Here is a 26,587-nt window from a genome sequence, read left to right on the forward strand (position 1 = left end):
ATGCAGTGTCCCTCCAGCTATCTTGTGCTTTAAAGCTCATTTATTAATTCATTTATGTTTGCTAACTGAGGCAGTGGATTGATCCATTTAGGACACATTTCTGCTACAGCCCAGGAAATACAGTGGAGTGCGAGTGACATGGCTATAGTATGAAATGTGTTTTTCCATTAAATGAGGCAATGACTGGCCAAATGAAACTGATTCTATATGCAGAAAGGGAAGACTTTCTAAACAAATTCTTAAGACTACAGAAATCCTACTATCAAAGAGTGAAGACTTTTAGCTTTGCTGGGTCTTTCCTGTAGTTTTAACTAAAAAGTTTGTCAATGTGAAATGTTCACCCTTTGGTTTGGATGTTCTTTGGGATACTTTGCAGTCACCATAATGTTATGGAACTCCGGCTTGTTTTTAAGCTCTGTGTTTGTGAAGTATGGCCAAACAATCCATTTAAGCTGTCCTGATGCCCTCAATGTGTTAAAAAGATTAAGCTTCCCTTGTTATGGTCTATCCTAGCAGTGGCTAGGAAAATAATAACTAGAAATTGGATTTCAGATACACCTCCTTCGTTCAATGAATTTAAAAATGTTATGAATATAATGTGTCATATGGAAATAAGCACAATTAGAATGAGAACAACTAGGAAAACATCACATTATATTGTATGGGATAATTTACAAAATTTGTTAAAAAATTCTAATTTCAATAGCACGGTATTTTAGTTTAATTAATTGATCTGATTGTAGTGGATGTCTTTGTAAATACTTTAGTTGTTTTGTTGAATATTATAATAATACCTATTTTTAATTATTTGTATAAAATTGTTATGATATTTCTCTTATATGTTAAAACAATAAACTTGTTTTGAAAAAAAAAGAAAAATGGTGAAACATGGCATATGCAAACAAGTGGGGGTTGGCTTTATTGGTCTGAATGCACCAGAAAAGGATAAAAAATGAATGTAAAAAGTGACTCTGCAAATGGTCTAGAGAAATCAATTAAAAGAAAAAGGTTACTAATACAGAAATGAGCAAAACTCTTGCTCTACTGCATTTCTGTTTCTTAGTTGTAAATGTGACAAAACACTATTATTGCAGTACTGTAAATGCATGATTTTCATTATTATACTTTAATTATCAAGCACAAGATCAAATTTACACAAAAGACTGAAAACCCAGAACTTCTTTTCAAGTTGTTGAGCAAAACTCTGTAGTTCCAAAGGATTTAAGAAACATTACACAATGCTGTGCAATAAAGAACCGCAGAACCCTTTTCTGTATGTAACTCACCCATTGCCTCAGTCAGGACATGAACAAAGTTCTCTGTATCATCTTTCAAGGTTTGGTGTGCCTTCAGTGGCATGGCCAAGTACCCATAATGCTCCTTGTTGCAGATATACATCTGGACATCTAAAGAAAAAATATAGAAAATGTGTATTACAGAACAAAATCAGTTTTCTTAGTGAACAGTAAAAAGTTTAACTTACTTAGCCAACAAAAAATGGTGAAATGCCACATAAAGCCTTAAAGTCGAACATGCAGAACTCGTTTTCCTAACTGGTGCATCATTCTCTTACTTTTCTCACAGACTTACAGACCTAGCTCATATTCCTTATTTTAACTTTGGGATTTCTGGGAAGGGAAAGGGCCAAACGTGTATCCATTAAAGTAATCAGTTAGAATGTTCAGAGCTGTTAGAGTCAGTCCTGTAAGGAGGAGACTGAATAGCCGAAAAACTGGACTTGCTTATATTAAGTCTGTGTTGGACATTTCTCATAATATTCCCTTTCCTTCGATGTATGGTGATTTCAGAATTAGTATACGTTCAGGGTTGTGGGGGTGCAAGTCTTCCACATTGGGAGGGAATCCTGGGAGGCTTGTTCCTTGCAAAAAAAAAAAAGTTTAAAAGAGAAGACATGTTTGAGATTCGCTCTTTTACTGTATTTTTAATCTTTTTCTCTCAGGGTGTCGCTGAGTTACGACTTTTATATACGGAGTTATACATTAATCATGATCTTCTCCACCTTCTTGTCCAGCAAACACATGGCCTAAGAATTAACTGTTCTCACACTAGCATATTATGTGATGTCAAGCCATATGCATATAACTACTCATGAATGATTTACAAGGAAAACATAATTAATTTCTTTTCTAAATGTTTGCCTCTGAACCCATTGTTTTCATATATTAAAATTTGCAGTTTAACCAGGACATTTGTCGCATGGGGTATATACTGTCTTAGGTATTCAAAGGCCAAACCTAGCGGATATGTCCGAGTCACGGTCTGAAGCACATCCAGTGAGGGCCCTGAGAGACGGCTCTAAATGACTTATTCTGAATTCAATTCACATTTAAACAAATAAGCGTGAATGAAATTCAATGACTGTTTTCTTTATGTACCGAACTCCAAAGTCACTGGACCTCAAGGAGAGGGGAGTTTCCCCTTCTCTTTCTCAATGAATCCCCTTCTACATTTATTCACACATGACTGTTCACAGTCACGGCACTTGGAGCAGGGGTATATTTTTTCAGGGGTATATTTTTTCAGTCAGTATCCATTTCAGGCCAGCTCCTTACTCCTCCCCATTTCCTGACTCTGCAGGGTAACCTCAGGTGTCTAACCTACTGAATGATGCACACTGTACTTGCTGCTGCTACTGCTGCCTTGGCTCTTGTAACACCTACTAATGTGATGCTGATTTGTTTCAAATAATTTAAATACAGCGCTGTCCAAACAGAAAAAACAGATCACTTGTCAAACATAAACATAAGTAACAGTGATGAAGAATATATGGTAATGCAGACGACTGTGTAATATGCTGAATACATTTGATCACTGTCGTGTCTCTGTAGCATGCAGCCACACAAACCACAACACGAAAGGCTGTCCAATTTATTAGTGCTCATCACATGACAAGATTTTGCACCCCATCATTTGCAAAGTAAATATATCTCTCCCTGCTTTGCCAAACAAAACTGAAATATTATGAAATGTACCAAAATTCTCTGGTAAAATTTAGAACAGTTAAAAGGTATGTTTGCAAGTATGCATGTTATTATGGTTCACTCATATGTATAATGATATTCCCAGCTCTGTGAGGTATGTGTGCAGTTATGCACATTATCGTGGTTTGCTCATATGTATAATGATATCCCCAGCTCCGTGAGGTATGTGTGCAGTTATGCACGTTATCATGGTTCACTCATATGTATGATATCCCCAGCTCCGTGAGGTATGTGTGCAGTTATGCACTTTATCGTGGTTTGCTCATATGTATAATGATATCCCCAGCTCCGTGAGGTATGTGTGCAGTTATGCACATTATCGTGGTTCACTCATATGTATGATATCCCCAGCTCTGTGAGGTATGTTTGCAGGTATGCACATTATTGTGGTTCGCTCATATGTATAATGACATCCCCAGATCCGTGAGGTCTGTGTGTAGTTATGCACATTATCTTGGTTCACTCATATGTATGATATCCCCAGCTCTGTGAGGTATGTTTGCAGGTATGCACGTTATCGTGGTTCGCTCATATGTATAATGATATTCCCAGCTCAGTGAGGTATGTGTGCAGTTATGCACGTTATCATGGTTCGCTCATATGTATAATGATATCCCCAGCTACGTGAGGTATGTGTGCAGTTATGCACGTTATCGTGGTTCACTCATATGTATAATGATATCCCCAGCTCTGTGAGGTATGTTTGCAGGTATGCACATTATCGTGGTTCACTCATATGTATGATATCCCCAGCTCTGTGAGGTATGTTTGCAGGTATGCACATTATCGTGGTTCGCTCATATGTATAATGACATCCCCAGATCCGTGAGGTATGTGTGTAGTTATGCACATTATCTTGGTTCACTCATATGTATGATATCCCCAGCTCTGTGAGGTATGTTTGCAGGTATGCACGTTATCGTGGTTCGCTCATATGTATAATGATATTCCCAGCTCAGTGAGGTATGTGTGCAGTTATGCACTTTATCAAGGCTCGCTCATATGTATAATGATATCCCCAGCTACGTGAGGTATGTGTGCAATTATGCACGTTATCGTGGTTCACTCATATGTATGATATCCCCAGCTCCGTGAGGTATGTGTGCAGTTATGGATGTTATCGTGGCTTGCTCATATGTATAATGATATCCCCAGCTACGTGAGGTATGTGTGCAGTTATGCACGTTATCGTGGTTCACTCATATGTATGATATCCCCAGCTTTGTGAGGTATGTTTGCAGGTATGTACGTTATCGTGGTTCGCTCATACGTATAATGATATCCCCAGCTCCATGAGGTATGTGTGCAGGTATGCACGTTATCGTGGTTCACTCATATTTATGATATCCCCAGCTCTGTGAGGTATGTGTGCAGTTATGCATGTTATCGTGGTTCGCTCATATGTATGATATCCCCAGCTCTGTGAGGTATGTGTGCAGTTATGCACATTATCATGGTTTGCTCATATGTATAATGATATCCCCAGCTCCGTGAGGTATGTGTGCAGTTATACACATTATCGTGGTTTGCTCATATGTATAATGATATCCCCAGCTCCGTGAGGTATGTGTGCAGTTATGCACATTATCGTGGTTCACTCATATGTATGATATCCCCAGCTCCGTGAGGTATGTGTGCAGTTATGCACGTTATCATGGTTCGCTATGTATAATGATATCCCCAGCTCCATGAGGTATGTGTGCAGTTATGCAAGTTATCGTGGTTCGCTCATATGTATAATGATATACCCAGCACCGTGAGGTATGTGTGCAGTTATGCACATTATCGTGGTTTGCTCATATGCATAATGATATCCCCAGCGCAGTGAGGTATGTGTGCAGTTATGCATGTTATTGTGGTTCGCTCATATGTATAATGATATCCCCAGCTCCATGAGGTATGTGTGCAGGTATGCACATTATCGTGGTTCACTCATATGTATGATATCCCCAGCTCTGTGAGGTACGTGTGCAGTTATGCACGTTATCGTGGTTTGCTCATATGTATGATATCCCCAGCTCTGTGAGGTATGTGTGCAGTTATACACATTATCATGGTTCGCTCATATACATAATATCCCCAGCTCCGTGAGGTATGTGTGCAGTTATGCACGTTATCATGGTTCGCTCATAGATATGATATCCCCAGCTCCGTGAGGTATGTGTGCAGTTATGCACGTTATCGTGGTTCGCTCATAGATATGATATCCCCAGCTCCGTGAGGTATGTGTGCAGTTATGCACGTTATCGTGGTTCGCTCATATGTATGATATCCCCAGATCTGTGAGGTATGTGTGCAGTTATGTACGTTATCGTGGTTCGCTCATATGTATAATGATATCCTCAGCTTTGTGAGGTATATGTGCAGGTTTGCACGTTATCGTGGTTCACTCATATGTATGATTTTCCCAGCTCTGTGAGGTATGTGTGCAGTTATGTATGATATCCCCAGCTCCATGAGGTATGTGTGCAGTTATGCATGTTATCGTGGTTCACTCATTTGTAAAATGATATCTTCAGCTCTGTGAGGTATGTGTGCAGGTATGCACATTATCGTGGTTCACTCATATGTATGATATCCCCAGCTCTGTGAGGTATGTGTGCAGTTATGTATGTTATCGTGGTTCGCTCATATGTATGATATCCCCAGCTCCGTGAGGTATGTGTGCAGTTATGCATGTTATTGTGGTTCGCTCATATGTATGATATCCCCAACTCCATGAGGTATGTGTGCAGGTATGCACATTATCGTGGTTCGCTCATATGTATAATGATATCCCCAGCTCCGTGAGGTATGTGTGCAGTTATGCACGTTATTGTGGTTCACTCATATGTATAATGATATCCCCAGCTCCGTGAGGTATGTGTGCAGTTATGCACGTTATCGTGGTTCGCTCATATGTATAATGATATCCCCAGCTCTGTGAGGTATGTGTGCAGGTATGCATGTTATCGTGGTTCGCTCATATGTATAATGATATCCCCAGCTCTGTGAGGTATATGTGCAGTTATGCATGTTATCGTGGTTCGCTCATATGTATGATATCCCCAGCTCCGTGAGGTATGTGTGCAGTTATGCACGTTATCGTGGTTCGCTCATATGTATGATATCCCCAGCTCTGTGAGGTATGTGTGCAGTTATGCACGTTATCGTGGTTCGCTCATATGTATAATGATATCCCCAGCTCCGTGAGGTATGTGTGCAGGTATGCACATTATCGTGGTTTGCTCATATGTATAATGATATCCCCAGCTCCGTGAGGTATGTGTGCAGTTATGCATGTTATCGTGGTTCGCTCATATGTATGATATCCCCAGCTCTGTGAGGTACGTGTGCAGGTATGCACATTATCGTGGTTTGCTCATATGTACTTTGATATCCCCAGCTCCGTGTGGTATGTGTGCAGTTATGCACGTTATCGTGGTTGACTCATATGTAAAATGGTATCCACAGCTCCGTGAGGTATGTGTGCAGGTATGCACATTATCGTGGTTCACTCATATGTATGATATCCCCAGCTCTGTGAGGTATGTGTGCAGGTATGCACGTTATCGTGGTTCGCTCATATGTATAATGATATCCCCAGCTCTGTGAGGTATGTGTGCAGGTATGCACATTATCGTGGTTCACTCATATGTATGATATCCCCAGCTCAGTGAAGTATGTGTGCAGTTATGCACATTATTGTGTTTCGCTCATATGTATGATATCCCCAGCTCCATGATGTATGTGTGCAGTTATGCACGTTATCGTGGTTCACTCATATGTATGATATCCCCTGCTCCATGAGGTATGTGTGCAGTTATGCAAGTTATTGTGGTTTGCTATATGTATAATGATATCCCCAGCTCCGTGAGGTATGTGTGCAGTTATGCATGTTATCGTGGTTCGCTCATATGTATAATGATATCCCCAGCTCCGTGAGGTATGTGTGCAGGTATGCACACTATCATTGCTCTCATATGTATAATAAAATACCCACCTCCCATTATTGATACTACCAGTACTATAATATCTACAAGATATATCACTCATGCTGATGATAACTATGATTATACCAGTTGGGATTTAGTTAATCAATATTACATGGAATATACTGTTAACAGTTACAGTAACAGGCCAGCTACCAGTAAGTGCCAGTTCAGTACCATCTCTGGGATGAAATGAAGTCGATTTTCTATGTTAACAAGAATGATTATGTTTGAAACAGACTACTGCCATCCTAAAATATATAACAGATGTACAAGAAGCAAGAGAGATTGTACATTGTGCTAAAAATAAGATTATATCAAATATACATATGGTATGAAGTAAGAACGTTAGCATTCTTACAATACAAAATGTTATCGACCAACACTGCAAGAAGCACACGGACAAGCTGGGTATAACATCAAAATCAAACTTTAATGAAAATAAAAAAAAAAATATATAGCAAGTTAAGCACTTTTGTCCTCAAGTATCAGACTTTATCAGAACTGAAATAATATAACAGCAACCACCATTAAATAGTCTCACAATTAAACCTTCCTAATGCAATCCATAATCCTCTTTCAAACTCATTAACTAAATCAGATGTAATTACTAAACATTCAGGTAACCCAGATAATATATGACTACATCATCCTGAAAATGCAACAACCATAATTAATGGTAATACTGAGTATGTGTTCTTGAAAATATATCTAATACTGTATGAAAAATGTATATATTACAATATTTAAATAAATACAGAAATACATGTAGAAATATAAATATAAACATTTATAAATAACATGTATATACAAATAACCCATAACAAAATACCATGAAATATAAAATAAAAAGGAATCTGGAGTTCATAACTTTGCTGCAAGGATTTTTAGTATATTCGAAATAAAAATATTATCGTTTATCCCAGGGGGTTCCCTGCATCTAATTTGAGCTGCAGAAAAGCTCACTGTATTCAAGTTTTTCTCACAATGACCCTCCCACTGGGACTTATAGGTGTCTGTTCAAGCACAAAAAAACTGAAATTTGCTCAAAGAACAATGTTTTACATGCCTGTACAGACGAACACATAGGTTCATAGGTGTGTACTAGGCTAATGGCCCTGAAGTCTTTATAAGCCTATCCCATAGGATTACCCTGGCATCGTGCCACCCAACCTTAGTTCCTAGTGCCTCTGTCAAGTAAAGCCACTGGAGTGATCCCCAGGGTCAATTTTCTATTTCCCATCCACTCATCAAGATTTCTCTTGAAGAGGGCCAGTGAGATGCTCTGCTTGACATGTATGGGAAGTCTATTCCAGAGCATGTGCAGTCTCTCAGTTATGAACCTGTCCCTCCAGCATGTTCTGTTGGTTGTGGTAATGAGGTTGAGGTCTCTGGAGCGTGTGGTACAGAGGGACTGGGATTTCTTTAGATGTAGCATTTCTAACAGGGCTGGGTCAGACATGGCTTTGTAAGTCAAGCAGAGATCGCCTCTATGTAGGCGATATGAGACAGAGAATAGTGGAGTTTTTTGAGTCTGTCCATATAGGGCAAGTGTTTAAGGCCTGGGATCCTCTTTGTGAGGTACTTTTGTGGCCTGTCCAGTTGCTGCAGGTGTTTAGTGAGGTACATGCCAAATGGGGCATTGTACTCGATGACTGGCCTAATGAGGGAAGAGTAGAGGGAGACAATGACCTCTTTCTTCATGGATGCAAAAACCCTTAGTAATGAGATGTGCCACATAGAAGGAATTTCTGACCACAGTGGCAATGTGGTGGTCAAAAGAGAGGTTGCTGTCAACCTGTGTTCCCAGATCTCTTATAATGCCTTCCCTGTTCAGTGGACTACCATCGATGTGGTAATTCATGGGAACCGGGTTTTTCCTAAGGGGGATGATGACACATTTTTTGGCATTGAGCTTAAGGCCATGGTTCTGACACCAGTCATTGGTCTCAGTGAGGCTTTTCTGTAGGATGTCAACATCACTTGGGGAGATGATAATAGCTCCCAACTTGCAATCATCTGCGAACTTTGTCAGCCAGTCCCTTCATCTTGGCCTGGACTTCAGAGAAGTAGATACCAAACAGGACAGGGCCCAGGACCGAACTCTGTGGGACTTCACTCGTGACTGGTCAACAGCCTGACTTGGAGTCAGCTACTTTTGCACTGTGGGTTCTATCTGTGAGCCAGTTATGTGGCACTAAGACCAATCTGTCAGAGTCACTTCACTCATTTGCAACAGACATTATTTTTTGCATCTTAAAATGGACAGATATGTGTCTTGGTATGCAAAGTAACTACAGCCTTCCATTCGAACCATACTATAACAACCTTCACTCTTCAGAATTAATTTTTATTTAATATCCGAATACAAGACAGCATTGTCATGTGAAATTATTCGTAGCATAAGATAAATAAATGTTTGCTGCTCTTATATGAAACACAGAGTCACAAAAAGGAAAATTTTTGAAAATTATATGTTCATAAGTATATACCAGGCTGATGACCTCTAGGGCCCTTATATCTCTAGCCGTGGAATAAATGAGGGTAAAAAAATTCAAAACCAGCACCCGTGCAACAGGAAGCAGCTGATTAATATAAGTCAGAGCTTTAGTCCTCTGCTCTAACCGACAGAATAAGAAGGCATGAAGCTCCGGAGTCCATGAATGAGCCTAGACCAGTTTCCAGTTGCCCCAAATCACTGTCTGGTTAAGTGACTTGCTCAAAGTCACACAGTAGGTAAATGAAGTCTGAGGGAATCAAACCCTCTACCACAGGAAGTAGCTCATGAACAGCTTACAGCCATGATCCTCTTCAGCAACTGCCAGACTTTTCATCAACTGCCAGACAACTGTCACTTTTCTCAGTTTTATTGTTGACAGAGTATGTAGGTTAATCTAACAAACATTTCAGCTAAAACCCAGAAAAAAAAACAGATTAAATGCATGTAACAATACACAGTAACAGGGTAATAGTAATAAGCATATCTGTGTCTATATGTATATATCTGCAAATCAATGTCTCTCTCTCTCTCTCTCTCTCTCTCTCTAGATATATATATATATATATATATGTCTTTGCACACAGTGCAGGCTGGAGAAGTTGTTTGACCGCAACTGAGCTACAAAATATAAGTATCTTTTGATTATTTTTACAGATTACTGTTTTTATAATTTAATATATATAAAGCACTTTGTCTATTCAGAATCTTCACAAATCCTTATCTGTTTAAAAACTTTCATTTGACTCTGTAGTGCTTTTATATACTTGGTGGCTTTGCAGTTGCCCGCCCCTACTGTGACACACCTCCCAATCTAGTGTCATTAGCTCATTCTTCTTAATACAGAGAGAACATTTGATAAGGCCTTCTGTTCCTCCTTTTTCCTTTTCAAAAGTAAAACAAAACTTTTTTTTTTCTTTTCGCCTGAACCTTCTTGTGTTCTGACTGTCCTTCTCAAACATATTGGAAATATACAGTATATTTCAGAGCATTTGTTATAACTGTATTTGCTATAACTGATTTAAGTATTTTTTTCTGGCTTTTAGAATATTTACTGCTTAGTGACTGCATCTTAGCCTGTTTATACAGCTCTGCATTCTATTTAAATTGTTTTTGTGTTGATTAACTGTTTTGCACTCTTAAAAAGTTATTTGTTGCTTAATTTTACCTGTAGGCTAACACACTCAAGTGTGCTAGCCGCTAAAAGCATTTATAGCATTTACTGTCTGTTTTTTCCTTGTCTCTGTAAAAAAAAAAAAACAAAAAAAAAAATCTCTTGTTTTCCCACCTTACTGAACTAGAGTAGTCCAGTTTCAGAGTTGCTGATCCCTGGGCTTTGTTTTTAGTTCCTGTTACTGATCCATTGCCTTATTAGGAAGGAGGGAAGTTTCTTTGCTTACCAGTGGGAGTGGGAAGCACTGAGCAGCCTTTTGTCCGAATTGGTGAAGTTTCAGCCAGAAACTAGTAGTCCATTGGTTGTTTTGGGCCAATTCCTAGCTCCTTTCAGCCCCTGCTATAAAACATGCTAAACACGCTTTCCAGCTTGTACCAACTCAGCACAGATCCTCGTGGTGGCCTGCAGAGTGATCCAAGCAGCAGAGAGCTAAAAGAGTGACTTTCTACCAGATATAAGTATTTTTGTGGCTTTCCCACTGTTATTAAGCTAGCGACTGCATTTCCTGTTTTACTGCTACTTTAAGTGATTTCTGCATTTTACACTGTTTATTGCACTTTAAGTTACTAATTGTTGCAAATTGTTTCTGTAGGCTACACACTAAAGTGCGCTAGCCGATTTACAGCATTTATAGCATTTACTGTCTGTTTTTTTCCTTATCTCCGTAATAAAACAAAAAAATCTCTTGTTTTTCCGCCTTACTGAACTAGAGTAGTCCAGTTTCAGAGTTGCTGATCCCTGGGCTTTGTTTTAGTTCCTGTTACTGATCCATTGCCTTATTAGGAAGGAGGGAAGTTTTTGCTTACCAGTGGGAGTGGGAAGCACTGAGCCTTTCTGTCCGATTTGGTGAAGTTTCAGCCAGAAACTAGTAGTCCATTGGTCGCTTTTGGGCCAATTCTAGCTCCTTCAGCCCCTGCTATAAAACGCTAAGCGCTGCGTTAGAGTTGCCACTGTTGCACACAAGAGCAGCAGCGGTTAAACAAGGTTAACTATTCGGGCCATCTAAATTCCACTCTTCAAATTTTCCCTTAGAACTACCTTCCTCGAGCTGTACTGCTGATCTAACCAGCATATCCTATAACTGAAAAGTTCATCTCTACTTGATTCCCAAGTAGACTATTCTCTATCTGTAAAGCCTAGCACTTACTCCTACAGTACTTGCACCTTGATAAAGCACTGTTATTATAGATTGTACCCCACCAGCCTAAAACCCACTTCCACCGGAGTCCTTTGAAAGTCTCTTTACCTACTACTTCTAGTATGTCGAGGGATCAGTTGCTAGTGTCCTCTCCAGCTCAACTGGTGAACCTGGGAATATTGAGGCAATGTTACAATTGCCTCATGTACACAGACAATCCTCTCCTCCTCCCACAAAACACAAATACATGCGAGAGATGCAACTATACGGCCAAACTGGAGGCTGAGCTCTCTCAACATAGGACTGGCAAGACCAGACAGGAGGATAAGGTAACCACAGACAATACATACCCAGTCACACATGGTACCATCACAACTTCAAATCATACACATACTCACACAAAGACATACTCGGAGGCTCTGATCAAAAATTTACCAAAACAGCAGAGGCCACCAAAGCAGACACCCAAACAACTACCACCTCACGACCCAACACATGCAACACATAGACCACACAGTCAGAGTGTCAAACAGTCACAGCCCTTAAGGCCAAACAAAATGCCAGACACAATTGTCATTGGTGATTCCATAGTCAGACGCACTGACGTCCCGCTCACCAGACTGAGTAAGGAGAAGGTCACAGTAAGCTGCCTGTCGGGCGCTAGAATCCGCCACATAACGCAAGCACTCAGGTCTCTCAACAGCAGGTACAACGACTCAGTCATTGTCCACGCTGGTGTCAATGACCTGAGACGCACCTCCTTGGACTACATGAAAGGGACATCGAGGAGCTCTCTGATTATGTAGCCCAGGCAGGTATGACCCTGACCTTGAGCAGTATCCTACCTTCACCTAGAATGATGCCACAATACAGTGATAAGATGATCAGCTTTAATAATTGGCTTAAATTCTGGTGTCATTCAAAGGGGATCCAATGTCTGTCTGCCTGGGATGACATGCTGGACAAGCCACGCTGCTTCAAGGGACGGCTTGCACCTGTCACCCTGGGCTTCCGGATATTGGCAAAGGCTCTTGCCACCCCATAGTGCCTTTTTAGGCAAGGCTCAAATTCTAAACCTACCACCCTAGAACACCAAAAGGAAAAAACTAAGGGCAATGCTGCTCAATGCCAGAAGTCTCACTCTCAAGATGCACCTCGAGGCCCTTCTCAATATGGAGAACATCGATGTCTGTACTGTGACAGAAACCTGGTTCAAGGCTCCTGAGAGCACCCCAGCACTAACAGGTTTCACCTCATATCATGTTCGGCCCCAAAATCTGGACAACACCAAGAAAGGAGGGGGTGTCCATATTCATAAAGGACACCCACACCTCAAGGTTGGTGGCAACGCACGATGCATCGGAGACCATCCAGGTGCAATTAACCATAGGCAAGACTGCTCTGCAATTTGTAGCATGTTACAGGCCACCCTCTCAAACTCAGGAACCACACATGGCCTTCCTGAAAACATTGGAGGATAAATGTATCTCCAAACACCATCATACTAGGTGACTTCAACTACCCTAATATAGACTGGGAACACTACTCAAGCCCGAACACTCTAACCCAAAGATTCCTGGAGTTCATAAACTCAAATGCCATGGAACAACTAGTCACCATCCCCACAAGAGGAGAAAACATACTTGATCTCATCATCACGAACATGGGATCAAAATGTTCAACACGAAGTATACCCCTCACTGGTGAGATCAGATCATAAACTAATCTCGCTGGAGGTCCTCATCCCGCCCACCTGAAACAAAAAGACCACAGTGAAAAACTTCTCAAAAGCCGATTTCACACTTCTAAAACTAGTGTGGTCTCCTTTAAGGCCCCTGAGCCAGTGGTAAACATTACTCAAACCGCTGAATCACTTACAAATGCCTTCTACCAGCACCTACAGGACTGCATGGATCAGGCAATCCCAAACAAAACTAAGACTCTCTGTACCAAAGGTAAGCGTCCAGTCTGGTGGACCCCAGCCATAAACAAGCTCTACAACAAAAGGAGGAAGCTACTACAAGATAGAGCAAAATCCTTGAAAGGTAAGACACCTTTGATCATTATAAGTAAAATCTAAGAGCTCTCATAAAATCATCCAAGGCAAATTTTGAGAGAAAAATCGCCAAGGACTCTAAAGACAATCATAAGGCCTTCTTTAGCTATGTTAGAAACCTAGGAGGAAACTCCCAGATATGCTCAGAATTAGTTCAAAATGATGTGAAAATTACTGAACCTACACACATTGCTAACATACTGGCTGACAGGTTCAGTGAAAACTTCTCCTCCCTCCCCAAAAGGAGAGATATCTATTCCAGAGGATTGTAGCCCCCAAACATCTCCAACGCCCAGGTGAGAACTGCCCTCACTAAGGCAAAAAACACAGCATCCATGGGACCGGATGGTGTCCCCGGCTGTGTGCTTCATGAACTCAACGAGGAATTAAACCCACAGTTAGGACAGCTGTTTAATCTTAGCCTCACCTCAGGATCGTGCCCAAGGAGTGGCGCACGGCGACTGTGGTCCCACTTCATAAGGGCGGTGCCTCCACAGACTCTGGAAATTACTGCCCCATTAGCTTGACAAGCCTTATCTGCAAAGCCATGGAGAGGATCATAATGGAACTCATAAATAAAGACATAGGGAACTTGCAGACTTTGGATCCAACCCAGTTTGGCTTTGTCAAAGGCAGATCCTGCCTCTTAAACTTGGTTGACTTTTGAGACAGTCAGCAAGGCCATTGATGAGGAAAGGCAGTCCATACAGCCTACCTCGACCTGGCAAAGGCCTTGACACAATACCCACTCAGGTATCATCGAAAAACTCATCAGCTTGAATGTAAACCCATACATCACAAGATGGGTTGCAAACTGGCTAAGTGACAGAACCAACAGGGTCAGAGTTGCTGGAGCCATGTCAGACTCAAAGCCTGTCACAAGTGGTGTCCCACAGGGCTCAGTCCTGGGTCCACTCTTGTTCGGCATCTACTTTTCTGAAGTACAAGCAAACACAGGAGGGTTATGGCTGACAAAGTTTGCAGATGACTGCAAACTGGGTGCCATAGTCGAAAACACATCTGACACAGATATCCTCCAGAAGGGCCTCACAGAAAGCGGATAACTGGTGCCAGAGCCATGGCCTGAAGTTAAACGCCAAAAATGCATAGTCATACCCTTCGGAAAAACAAGGTTACCCCTAGCTACCATATAGGTGGCAATCCACTGAGCACAGAAAAAGTCATCAGGGATCTGGGGACCCAAGTTGACAGTAGCCTTCGTTTGACACTCATGTTGCTAAAGTAGTTAGGAAAACCTTCTATATCGCCCACCTGATCATGAAGGGATTCACATCTAGATCAAGGGAGGTCATCGTCCCCTGTACTCATCACTCATTAGACCTATGATTGAGTACAATGCCCGTTCGAATGTATCTGACCAGACACCTGCTGCAGCTTGAAAGGCCCCAAAAGTTCCTCACCAAAAGGATAAAGGGTCTCAAAATATGTCTTATGCTGCCCGACTGAAAGAAATCCAGCTCTATTCAGTCTCATACCGCTTGCTCAGAGGTGACCTGTGCCTGACATATAAGGCCATGTCAAACCCAGATTTGATGAATATGCTTCACCTCAAAAATCTAGATCCCTCAGAACCACAAGGGCGGAGACTTAAACCTTGACACAGTTATAAATAGAACGTGCTGGAGGGACAGATTCATCACCCAGATACTCCTATGCTGTGGAACAAAATCCCGGTACATGTGAGGCAGAGCACCGCTGGCCTTGTTCAAGAGGAATCTTGACCAATGGATGGGAGATCAGATATACCCAGGGATTACTTCAGTGTCACTGCTTGACAGAGGCACAGAAAAATGATAGGCATAGTTTTTATTCAAACTAAAGGGGTGGCGAAAGCCACATAACTATGGGCTAGGCTTATAAATGCCCTTGGGCAGATAGCCCAGTATGAACCTATGAACCTATGAACCTATATATATATATATATATATATATATATATATATATATATATATATATATATATATATTGGTCCATTTGGTCAATCAGTACTACAGGCAATGCTTTAAATCAAATGTAAGGATAGCTAAATGGCAAAATGTCACAAGTAAGTTTTGTTGAGAGAGGTGAGAGGGGTTTGGGGAGGGTAAGAGTGTTTGTACATGTGTTTGAAGGTTAGGGTTAGGGTTTGGGATAAGAGTTGTCTGTTTGTGTTGTAATATGTGTATTTTAGGGTTAGGAAAGGGAATAGATGTAGTGTTTTTAGGGTGTATTTTTGCATGTTTGTGTGTCCAAGTAAATATTTTGTAGTGGCAGTGTTACAGAATTTTTTTTAACATAAAAAAAGCAGAGCTCCCATGCACCACCTTAGTGATGGGTGCTGACCCTAATGCTGCCCCTTCCCCCAACCCAAACCTTACACCTTACCTTAAAAAAACCTTCCTGTAACACTGTCACCATTCATATGAATGAATTTAAGGCTAGTGTTATGAGGTGGGTGGGGGTAGTGTGAAGATCAGGAAAGAAAATAGTTTTCCTTTCGCAATCTTTCGTGGGTCTGTCTTTTGGGTGTTCGATATTCTGTATCTTCAAAGATCTTAATGCCAGTAGGGGGGCAAGCTCTCCTGCACCTCATATATATATATATATATATATATATATATATATATATATATATATATATATATATATATTTTGAGAGAGGTGTGTGTTTGTAGATACAGATGTCTGCAAACAGTGAATTGTAAGCCTTTGGAAGCAGAACTTGGCAGAGTAGAACACAAGGAAAATGTTTGAGGCACAATTGCTTGTTATTGTACAACTGTGTAAATCCACAGACACAGCTCTTTTAAGTGGGAAAGCAAGCATCTTTTGCTTTATTCCAGAGGTTGTTCAGTTGTGCCAATTTTGAGAGATTCTAAGTTGGGAAAATCTGCGGACATAGTGAATGCTAACTCTTGGAGCTTAGAATGTAAGAGGTATATCATAATATCAGCACAATTATTTGAGGTACTGTAAATCAGTAAAGTCGCTTTTGTGCGTATTTATTTACTTTTGTTGACTCTATTAGCTCCTCTAGGCCTGTGGTCTATTTTTAGAATATAGTTGATGTCTTATTTATATACAAGAACAAATATGCACAGGCATGAATGGTGGAAAAGGTAGGACAGATGTATCAAACTGAGAGAGACAGCAACAGTTGATGCAACACTCCGATTCAAGCAGAAGATAGGAAAAAGGGGATTGACGAATATGATGATGAGGCCTTACTTCCCACAATGTCTGCAATGTCACCTTTAAAGACAAAACTTTTGAATTCATGATGTAGTCTCATAACGTGAAAGCCCTGAATTTTTTGAATCCATGTACCACTGTAATGACTGTACGTTAATTAGACAAACATTTCATAGCAGCTTTAAAATTCAACATTCTATACCAAATTTTTAGTATGTCATTTATCTGTTTCTCATAGCTCAATTAAGTAGACTCTTAAGATAAGAATTCTGACAGCCTCAAAATAATAGCAACTAGGAAGCTTCTCAGGATTTTCTGATAATTATAACAAAATTAAAATTTTTTATACCAAATTTGCAAAATGCTATCTACTGGGCATTATCGCCATGAATAGCTTGACTGCCTGTATGCCCCTCCCCCCTTTCCAAATGAGTGTTCTGTGTCTACTCTGCAGGGCCCTTTCCTCTTGAGTCTATGTCCATTTCACAATGGTTGATGGGGCTGCCTTACAGCAGTATCATAGTTAAGGTGGAGTAAATGGGGCAACTATCCTGAGTGCAAGATGAGATAAGCTGATGAGTCGTTAGTGCAGTACCAGTATTCATTTCCACACCAGCATTTTGGAATGTCTACACATAAATGAATTTTGATACTTCACTTTGTGTGTGGTACACATTATAGTAAGCTATTTGTTACAAGCTTCTCAGGATTTTCTAATGATTAAAATGAAATTAAAAATGGATTCTGGAAACTATCGCCCCATAAGCCTGACTAGCTTGGTCTGCAAAGCTATGGAAAGGATCATCATGGACCTCATAAATAAAGATATTGGGGACGTACAGACACTGGATCCTACCCAGTTTGGCTTTGTTAAGCGCAGATCCTGCCTCTTAAACCTGGTTGATTTCTTTGAAACAGTCACCAAGGCCATTGACGAGGAGAAGGTGGTCCACACAGCCTACCTGGACCTCGCAAAAGCCTTTGATACAATACCCCACTTGGGCATTATAGATAAGCTCACCAGCTTAAATATAAACCCAATGTCACTAGATGGGTTGCAAACTGGCTCAAGGACAGAACCCACATGGTTAGAATTGCTGGAGCCATGTCAGACTCCAAACCAGTTACAAGTGGTGTCCCACAAGGCTCAGTCCTGGGACCTCTCTTGTTCGGTATATATTTCTCGGAGGTACAGGCCAACACGGAAGGACTGTGGCTGACCAAGTTCGCAGATGACTGCAAACTGGGTGCCATAATCGACTATCCAGCTGACACAAGCATCCTCCAAAAGGGCCTCATAGAAACAGACAACTGGTGCCAGAGCCATGGCCTCAAGCTAAATGCCAAAAAGTGTATAGTCATTCCCTTTGGCAAAAACAAAGTGCCCACAAATTACCACATAGGTGGTAATCCATTAAGTACAGAAGAAGTAATTAGGGACCTGGGGACCCAAGTTGATAGCAATCTCTCATTTGACAACCACATGGCCAAAGTGTTTAGAAAAACATTTTATATAGCCCACCTAATCATGAATAGGTTCATAGGTTCATAGGTTCATACTAGGCTATCTGCCCAAGGGCATTTATAAGCCTAGCCCATAGTTATGTGGCCCTTTAGTTTGAATAAAAACTATGCCTATCATTTTGCTGTGCCTCTGAAGTAATCCCTGGGTATATCTGCAATCTCCCATCCATTGGTCAAGATTCCTCTTGAACAAGACCAGAGAGCACATGTACCGGGATTTTGTTCCACAGCATGAGTCTCTGGGTGATGAATCTGTCCCTCAGCATGTTCTATTTATAACCGTGTCAAGGTTTAAGTCTCCCGCCCTTGTGGTTCTGAGGGATCTAGATTTTTGAGGTGAAGCATATTCATCAAATCTGGGTTTGACATGGCCTTATATGTCAGGCACAGGTCACCTCTGAGCAAGCGGTATGAGACTGAATAGAGCTGGAGTTCTTTCAGTCGGGCAGCATAAGACATATTTTTGAGACCCTTTATCCTTTTGGTGAGGAACTTTGGGGCCTTTCAAGCTGCAGCAGGTGTCTGGTCAGATACATTCGAGCGGGCATTGTACTCAATCATAGGTCTAATAAGTGATGAGTACAGGGGACGATGACCTCCCTTGATCTAGATGTGAATCCTTCATGAGGTGGGTGATATAGAAGGTTTTCCTAACTACTTTAGCAACATGAGTGTCAAACGAAAGGCTACTGTCAACCTGGGTCCCCAGATCTCTGATGACTTTTTCTGTGCTCAGTGGATTGCCACCTATATGGTAGCTAGGGGTAGCCTTGTTTTCCCAAAGGGTATGACTATGCATTTTATGGTGTTTAACTTCAGGCGGCTCTGGCACCAGTTATCCATTTCTGTGAGGCCCTTCTGGAGATATCTGTGTCAGATGTGGACTATGGCCCCTTTGCAGTCATCTGCAAACTTTGTCAGCCATAACCCTCCTGTGTTTGCTTGTACTTCAGAAAAGTAGATGCCGAACAAGAGTGGACCCAGGACTGAGCCTGTGGGACACCACTTGTGATTTGAGTCTGACATGGCTCCAGCAACTCTGACCCTGTGGGTTCTGTCACTTAGCCAGTTTGCAACCCATCTTGTGATGTATGGGTTTACATTCAAGCTGATGAGTTTTTCGATGATACCTGAGTGGGGTATTGTGTCGACAGGCTTTACCAGGGTGAGGGTAGGCTGTATCTGCCTTTCCTCATCAATGGCCTTGGTGACTTGGTGACTGTCTCGAAAAGTCAACCAAGTTTAAGAGGCAGGATCTGCCTTTGACAAAGCCAAACTGAGTTGGATCCAAAAGTTCCCTATGTCTTTATTTATGAGTTCCATTATGATCCTCTCCATGGCTTTGCAGATAAGGCTTGTCAAGCTAAGTGGCGGTAATTTCCAGTCTGTGTGGCACCGCCCTATGAAGTGGGACCACAGTCGCCGTGCGCCCACTCTTGGGTACGTATCCTGAGGTGAGGCTAAGATTAAACAGCTGTCCTAACTGTGGGTTTAATTCCTCATTGAGTTCATGAAGCACACAGCCGGGGACACCATCCGGTCCCATGGATGCTGTGTTTTGCCTTAGTGAGGGCAGTTCTCACCTGGGCGTTGGAGATGTTTGGGGGGCTACAATCCTGAATAGATATCTCTCTCTGGGAGGTGGAGAGAAGTTTGCACTGAACCTGTCAGCCAGTATGTTGGCAATGTGTGTAGGTTCAAGTAATTTTCATCATTTTTTGAACTAATTTTGAGCATATCTGGGAGTTTCCTCCTAGGTTTCTAACATAGCTAAAGAAGGCCTTATGATTCTCTTTTAGAGTCCTTGGCGATTTTTCTCTCAAATTTTTTTGGATGATTTTAAGCTCTTAGTTTTTACTTATAATGATCAAAGGTGTCTTACCTTTCAAGGATTTTGCTCTATCTTGTAGTAGCTTCCTCCTTTTGTTGTAGAGCTTGTTTATGGCTGGGGTCCACCAGACTGGACGCTTGCCTTTGGTACAAAGAGTCTTAGTTTTGTTTGGGATTGCCTGATCCATGCAGTCCTGTAGGTGCTGGTAGAAGGCATTTGTAAGTGATTCAGCGGTTTGAGTAATGTTTACCACTGGCTCAGGGCCTTAAAAGAGACCAAACTAATTTTTAGAAGTGTGAAATCGGCTTTCGAGAATTTTTTTACTTTGGTTTTTTTTTTTTTGGGTGGGGGGGGGATGAGGGGCTTACGACGAGATTAGTTTATGATCTGATCTCACCAGTGAGGGGTATACTTCCGGTGTTGAACATTTTGATCCCATGTTCGTGATGATGAGATCAAGTATGTTTTCTCCTCTTGTGGGATGGTGACTAGTTGTTCCATGGCATTTGAGTTTATGAACTCCAGGAATCTTTGGGTTAGAGTGTTCGGGCTTGAGTAGTGTTCCCAGTCTATATTAGGGTAGTTAAAGTCACCTAGTATGATGGTGTTTGGAGATACATTTATCCCTCCAATGTTTTTCAGGAGGGCCATGTGAGGTTTTGAGTTTGAGAGAGGTGTGGCCTAAACTGCTACAAATTGCAGAGCAGTCTTGCCTATGGTTAATTGCACCTGGATGGTCTCCGATGCATCATGCGTTGCCACCAACCTTGAGGTGTGGGTGTCATATCCATTAATTCCAGGTTGGGATTCACATCTAGATCAGGGGAGGTCATCGTGCCTCTTTACTCATCCCTCATCAGGCCCATAATTGAGTACAATGCCCTTTTTGGGATGTACCTTACCAGACACCTGCAGCAACTGGAAAGACCCCAAAAGTACCTCACCAAGAGGATCAAAGGGCTCAAACAGATGCCATATGCTGCCCGGTTAAAGAAACTCCAGCTCTACTCAGTGGCATACCACCTGCTCAGAGCCGATCTGTCCCTGACGTATAAAGCCATGTCCAACCAGGAATTAATGGACATGCTGCACCTCAGAAAATCCAAATCCCATGGAGCTATGCGCTCGAGAGAGCTGAACCTCGGCACTGAAATAAATAGGACATGCTGGAGGAACAGATTCATAACCCAGAGGCTCCCTTCACTCTGGAATAAAATCCCAGTCCAGGTTAGGCAGAGTCCCTCATTGACTCTCTTCACGAGGAATCTTGATGAGTGGATGGGAGATCGTAGGTTTACCCCGGGTATCACTTCTGTGTCACTGTTAGACAGAGGCACAGTATACTAACCTCGAAAAAGGGCATAGCAAAATTAATTTAAAATGGGTCTCGAAAGCCAAACACACTCTGGCTAGGCTTATAAATGCCCTAGGGCAGATAGCCTTGTATGAACCTATGAACCTATGAACAAATATATCAAGTGGCTTGATACAGTTTTAATGAAGTTCTTTTTTTTATTATTTTTTGTTCTTTTTCCTGATTTACTAGGACTTTCTTTAATTGCTTTTCAACTGCTTCACACCTCCAATGTCTGAGTTTTATTCTTGATCACACTGCTGTGTTTGCAGTTTCTATGTTCTTCCGTTGTTCATGTGGGCTTGTTCTGAATGCAATCATCTACCAAAGACCTGCTTTTGATTGGCTACCCTAAATGCTTTATGCATATAGCTTCCTGTCTGTCCTTGCTCCTGCTGCCTGAATTATTGTTGAAAAGAGTGTACAACATAAGAACATTTACCTAGTTATCAGACCTAGATAAACCTTTGAATAAACGCCAAGCATTTTGAAACTGTTTTCTACAAGATATTCCCTCTTCCCATTCTACTGACAAAAACATTTTAGCGTTGAAAACCCAAATGTCTGCATAATGAAATTAATTTGCTTGCAGTACAAGTATTTGGTAAAATAATATTGTCTACTTGCGAATGGGTACATGACTTTTTTTCTGTTATTTTTTTATAGCTGTATATAGTACAACCAGGGCAGGACCTCAGACAAAATTTGAAAGTCCCCCTTCAAGTCACTACTCAGCTGCACACAATGCTAAAGGGACACTCCGCTACTACGGCATTGTCGCCTCACACCAAGATGTTCTCTGGTTCGATGTTCAGCTGGAGTGGCTTCTCTGTGGAGTATGCATGTCTCCCTGCATTCGTGTGGGTTTCCTCTGAGTGCTCTGGTTTCCTCCCACGTTATAAAGACATGCATCTAGAGCGTTTCTCCTCGGGCCTCTGCTGAAAATTGGCTTTGTTCCAAGTTGGATTTCCCCAGTTAACAAATGTTAAATAAATAAATACTAACGTCTGACCTATACTTAAATCCACACTCAAGTTCAGTTCACCAGTCTCTAGTAACACTACAATCACTGAATTTCTGGCACAACTGCTTCAACTATGTATGCATTCCTCCTGATCTGGATACAGTTCTGCCCCTACCTGCCTGTCTGTCTGTCATTCACCTCTGCACTACAGGAACAAGCACATGATGTTTGAATGATGGCTGCAACACAATATGATCATCCAGATGCCCTAAAGGTCCAGAGGTTCAGTGGTGTTTCACTCTAAATTATACAGTGGGATGTTAGGCCTCTCTCAGGAGCACAGTGCATTCCATTCTAAACTTAAAACCTGTTATGTGCCTAAACAAATGTGGCAGCCAAACTGTAACATGCCTTGCAGCTGTTAAACAGATTCATAGCTAATACTATCATTTTTATCTGGTTCTACATGGCAAAACTCACAATACACATTTTCTTTTTTAATACAACTTCACCTTCAGTTATTCATGTAATTCACCTACTTTGCTTTATGTTTTGAGAGTGTACCTCTGTTGTACATTAAAAAGTTATTTTTATTCCTGTAATTTATACTGTGTATTTTCTATGGTAGCTGCCATACCACATTGTTAATCATGCATAAGGAGTGGGGAGTATCTACACAGTACATCCCTAAGCTGTACTCCTACTACTGTACTACTTTTTTTTTAATAACAGCATTGCATAACAGCAGTATACCATGGCAGGGTCATAAGTAATTCATGTTTTTTTTACCTATTTTCTGTCATGGTATATGTTCCAACATTTATTAGATGAACTGGTCTTCTTTACTGTTAGCTAAAAATGTTTGTATATGCTGAAGAAACCAAAATGTGTATTACAGACAAGATATTAAAGTAAAAAGCAAGTATCTGCAAGTCCACTCCTCAGATGACTGTACTCCTATAAAATATAGCTAAAAAAAACAAAATAGCATGTGGCAGATAAGTTTGGATGGTTTCTACTGTCAGACGATCATTTGCAAGACTATGCACACTGTTAACAGCAGCTGTTTCTGATATGTTTAGCAAAATATGTGCTACTGCACTGTACAAGAAACTATTGTAAAACACTGTATGTCAAGACACACAAAAATCATGTCTGAGCAACATTTAACACTGTCCCTATCACAGTATAACAGACACTGCACAGATGTGGCATTTATGGTTTTGAGCACCTCTGCTAATGGGATATCTGAATAGATTTAACAGACTCCAATTCTGAGACAGGAAAAAAGACAGTGTAAGTATTGAGATTGTAAAACTATGGGGGTAATGAAGTTTCCTCTTTCCTCAAAGTGTGCACAGTCTCAAAGATGGATTATTTAAAGTTGCAGGCAAGTAGAAACTGCAGGGGACTTGCTCCCCTTAGAATATATTTTGTGAAATTCTGTTACAGTCAGCATTGGGCATTGCTGAATTTAATTTTCTCTTTTATTTTCAGTTTGTTGTAATTCTTTCCTGGAATTGTTATACATCCCATACATGTCCAAAGAAATGAAAATAGACAAGTAACCCAAATTCCACGCAGTGGTGCAGAAGTTAATGCTGTTGCCTCACAGCAAAAGGTTCTCTGGTTCGATTCCCGGCTGGGGTGCCTTTTGTGTGGAGTTTGCATGCTCTCTCTGTGCTCGTATGTGTTTCCTCCCTCATTCTAAAGACATGTCTGGAGCATTTCTCTCTGGGCCTCTGCTGAAAATAGGCTCTAACCTAGTCAGACTTTCCCCATCAATAAATGTTAAATAAATAAGGAACCAAAATTATTTTCTTTATCACTGTTTCTGTATGTTAATTTATTAATTTTTGCATTCTTTTTAGCCCTGCTGCTTGCCAGCCCTCATACCCCTCTCATCTAGATGATCCATTTATTTAATTATTTATATTACACATTAGGATAACTTGACCAAGAGACATGTCACCAAGGCAGCTACTGGTTGGCTTTCTCTACCTGAATCCTGATACCTGTATATTCTCATTCACATCCAAGTGGTTAGTATACAATGGGTGCTTTGCAATGCGCTCCACACCTCTATGTAACATTATATATTGGTCCTACCCCCTTAGGACAAGTATCTAAATGTGATCCCCAGTGTCCACTGGAGATTCTACCCAAATAGTGTGCTGACAAGTAAATGCCCTCTCTCTACCCCAAAGACAGGTGACCAGGCTTAAGCTTTGTCATTTTCTCTCCTCCCCCATATCAGCTCCAACAGGCACTTTAGCAGGTAGTCAAACTCTGGTCATCTAGTTCAAAGTTAGACCTATAACTTTCCACTCCAGTGGAGATGGCAGGAACCCAAATTCTGAATATTTGTGATCCTAATGATACTAACATACAATATGCAGCAATAGTCAGTGATGCAGAGAAAATAGGACTTAGAGAAATCTATTGTATACATTTGTAGAGAATGCTTAGGAGACATGCTTTCTACTATCACTTCAGATATAATAGATCTCAAAAGTATAACTCTGGAAATTTCAGATAATGCTTACAAAGAAACTGTTAAGTTTATACACAAGTATTGGTATGGAAACTTCAGAATTGCTGAACAGATGTGACCTATAAATTTAAAATGCTCAATGTATTAAAACTTTTGCCATTTGCATGCATGCAGAAAAGTGATATTTTTACAACTATCTTCTGAATGAAAAATAATTATGTGTTTTGGCAAAAGCTGCTAAGCATGCTGTTAAAAAGGATAGTTATGTGTGATCTTTCACAGTCAGCTTTTTCACAATAATTTGTGAGTGCTGCACAATGATGAGTATACAAGAAATATGTGTATGGGAAGGATTTTTTTTTCTTTCCAACAAGTTGTAGTAAAATGAATGTGTCATTAACAACAAGAAACTTCAGCAGTCCAATGCACTAATAAGCATGATGTAGCCTGACAAAAGCAAAACCAGTCTTACTGCAAAAAAAAAGTAATATCAAATGTATGACAACATACTTGGTGGCATGATAATTAAAACTGAGCTGTATTAATCAGGCATACAAGAAAACAAATTCACTGTACATACAGCTGATCTTCAGAAACAATATTGTAACCTTCCTTTTCCACAAATGCAGATGATTTGTGTGAAAAGTTTTACTGCTGTTATATTAAGGAAAGGTATAACACAGTTCTCAATTTGGCACAAAGACTGAGTATATTACTGTATTGCAGACCTTCCCCCTTGTTTTATTCTCACAGCTCAGTGGACACAGCAGGTTATTCAAAAGGACTGAATAGTTTGTACTGTTAAATGCACTCCTCCTGTGAGATGAATGCCTTGTCTTTACAAGTTAGTGAAATGTATGGTCCTGATAGTTTTGTTGAAGTTTTTCCAACATTCATTTTTTAATAACTACTGACTGAATTCAGCCCGCTGATTTAGCCTACCATTTCTAATGAAAATGGAACACTTCAAAATTAAAATATCTGAAGTGAAGTAAACTGCACACAATCTTATGGGAAGAAAAACATGTAGTTGTTCATATGACTGCCCTACATATCTTGGTGACTGAACAATGGAGCCAAAGTAGGAAAAAAGATTAATTAAAAAATGTCAACATTTTTAGCCAGGGTGGAACATTGACATATGGTCATGAATGACTACTCGAATGGAGCCAAAATAAAAAAAAAAATTCTTAGCAGCACAAGCCACAGTTTTCAGCCATATTCACCTGCAGACAGATATTTATTTTTTTACTCAAAAAATTTTTATTAATTTTTAAAAGAATTACAAAAGATTTAATTAAATTTTATCTAGTAAATTAAAACAGTAAACTATATACACTATTTACATTTGACCCAAGATTAGATAATAAATAAACCAATCCAGACAGTT

General features: G+C 40.6%; 1 protein-coding gene across 1 annotated transcript in view; it reads right to left on the minus strand.

Moving 5' to 3' along the window:
- COLGALT2 (collagen beta(1-O)galactosyltransferase 2) overlaps positions 1–26,587 on the minus strand; it is a 1,144,817-nt gene that overhangs the window by 350,641 nt on the left and 767,589 nt on the right. Inside the window, exon 6 of the mRNA XM_044085299.1 lies at positions 1,287–1,406. Coding sequence (XP_043941234.1) covers positions 1,287–1,406 — 120 coding nt within the window. The remainder of the gene's footprint in view (positions 1–1,286; positions 1,407–26,587) is intronic.

This window comes from Protopterus annectens, chromosome 10.part0 (genome assembly GCF_019279795.1).
Source record: "Protopterus annectens isolate FY-2018-M chromosome 10.part0, PAN1.0, whole genome shotgun sequence".
Taxonomy (NCBI): Eukaryota; Metazoa; Chordata; order Ceratodontiformes; family Protopteridae; genus Protopterus; species Protopterus annectens.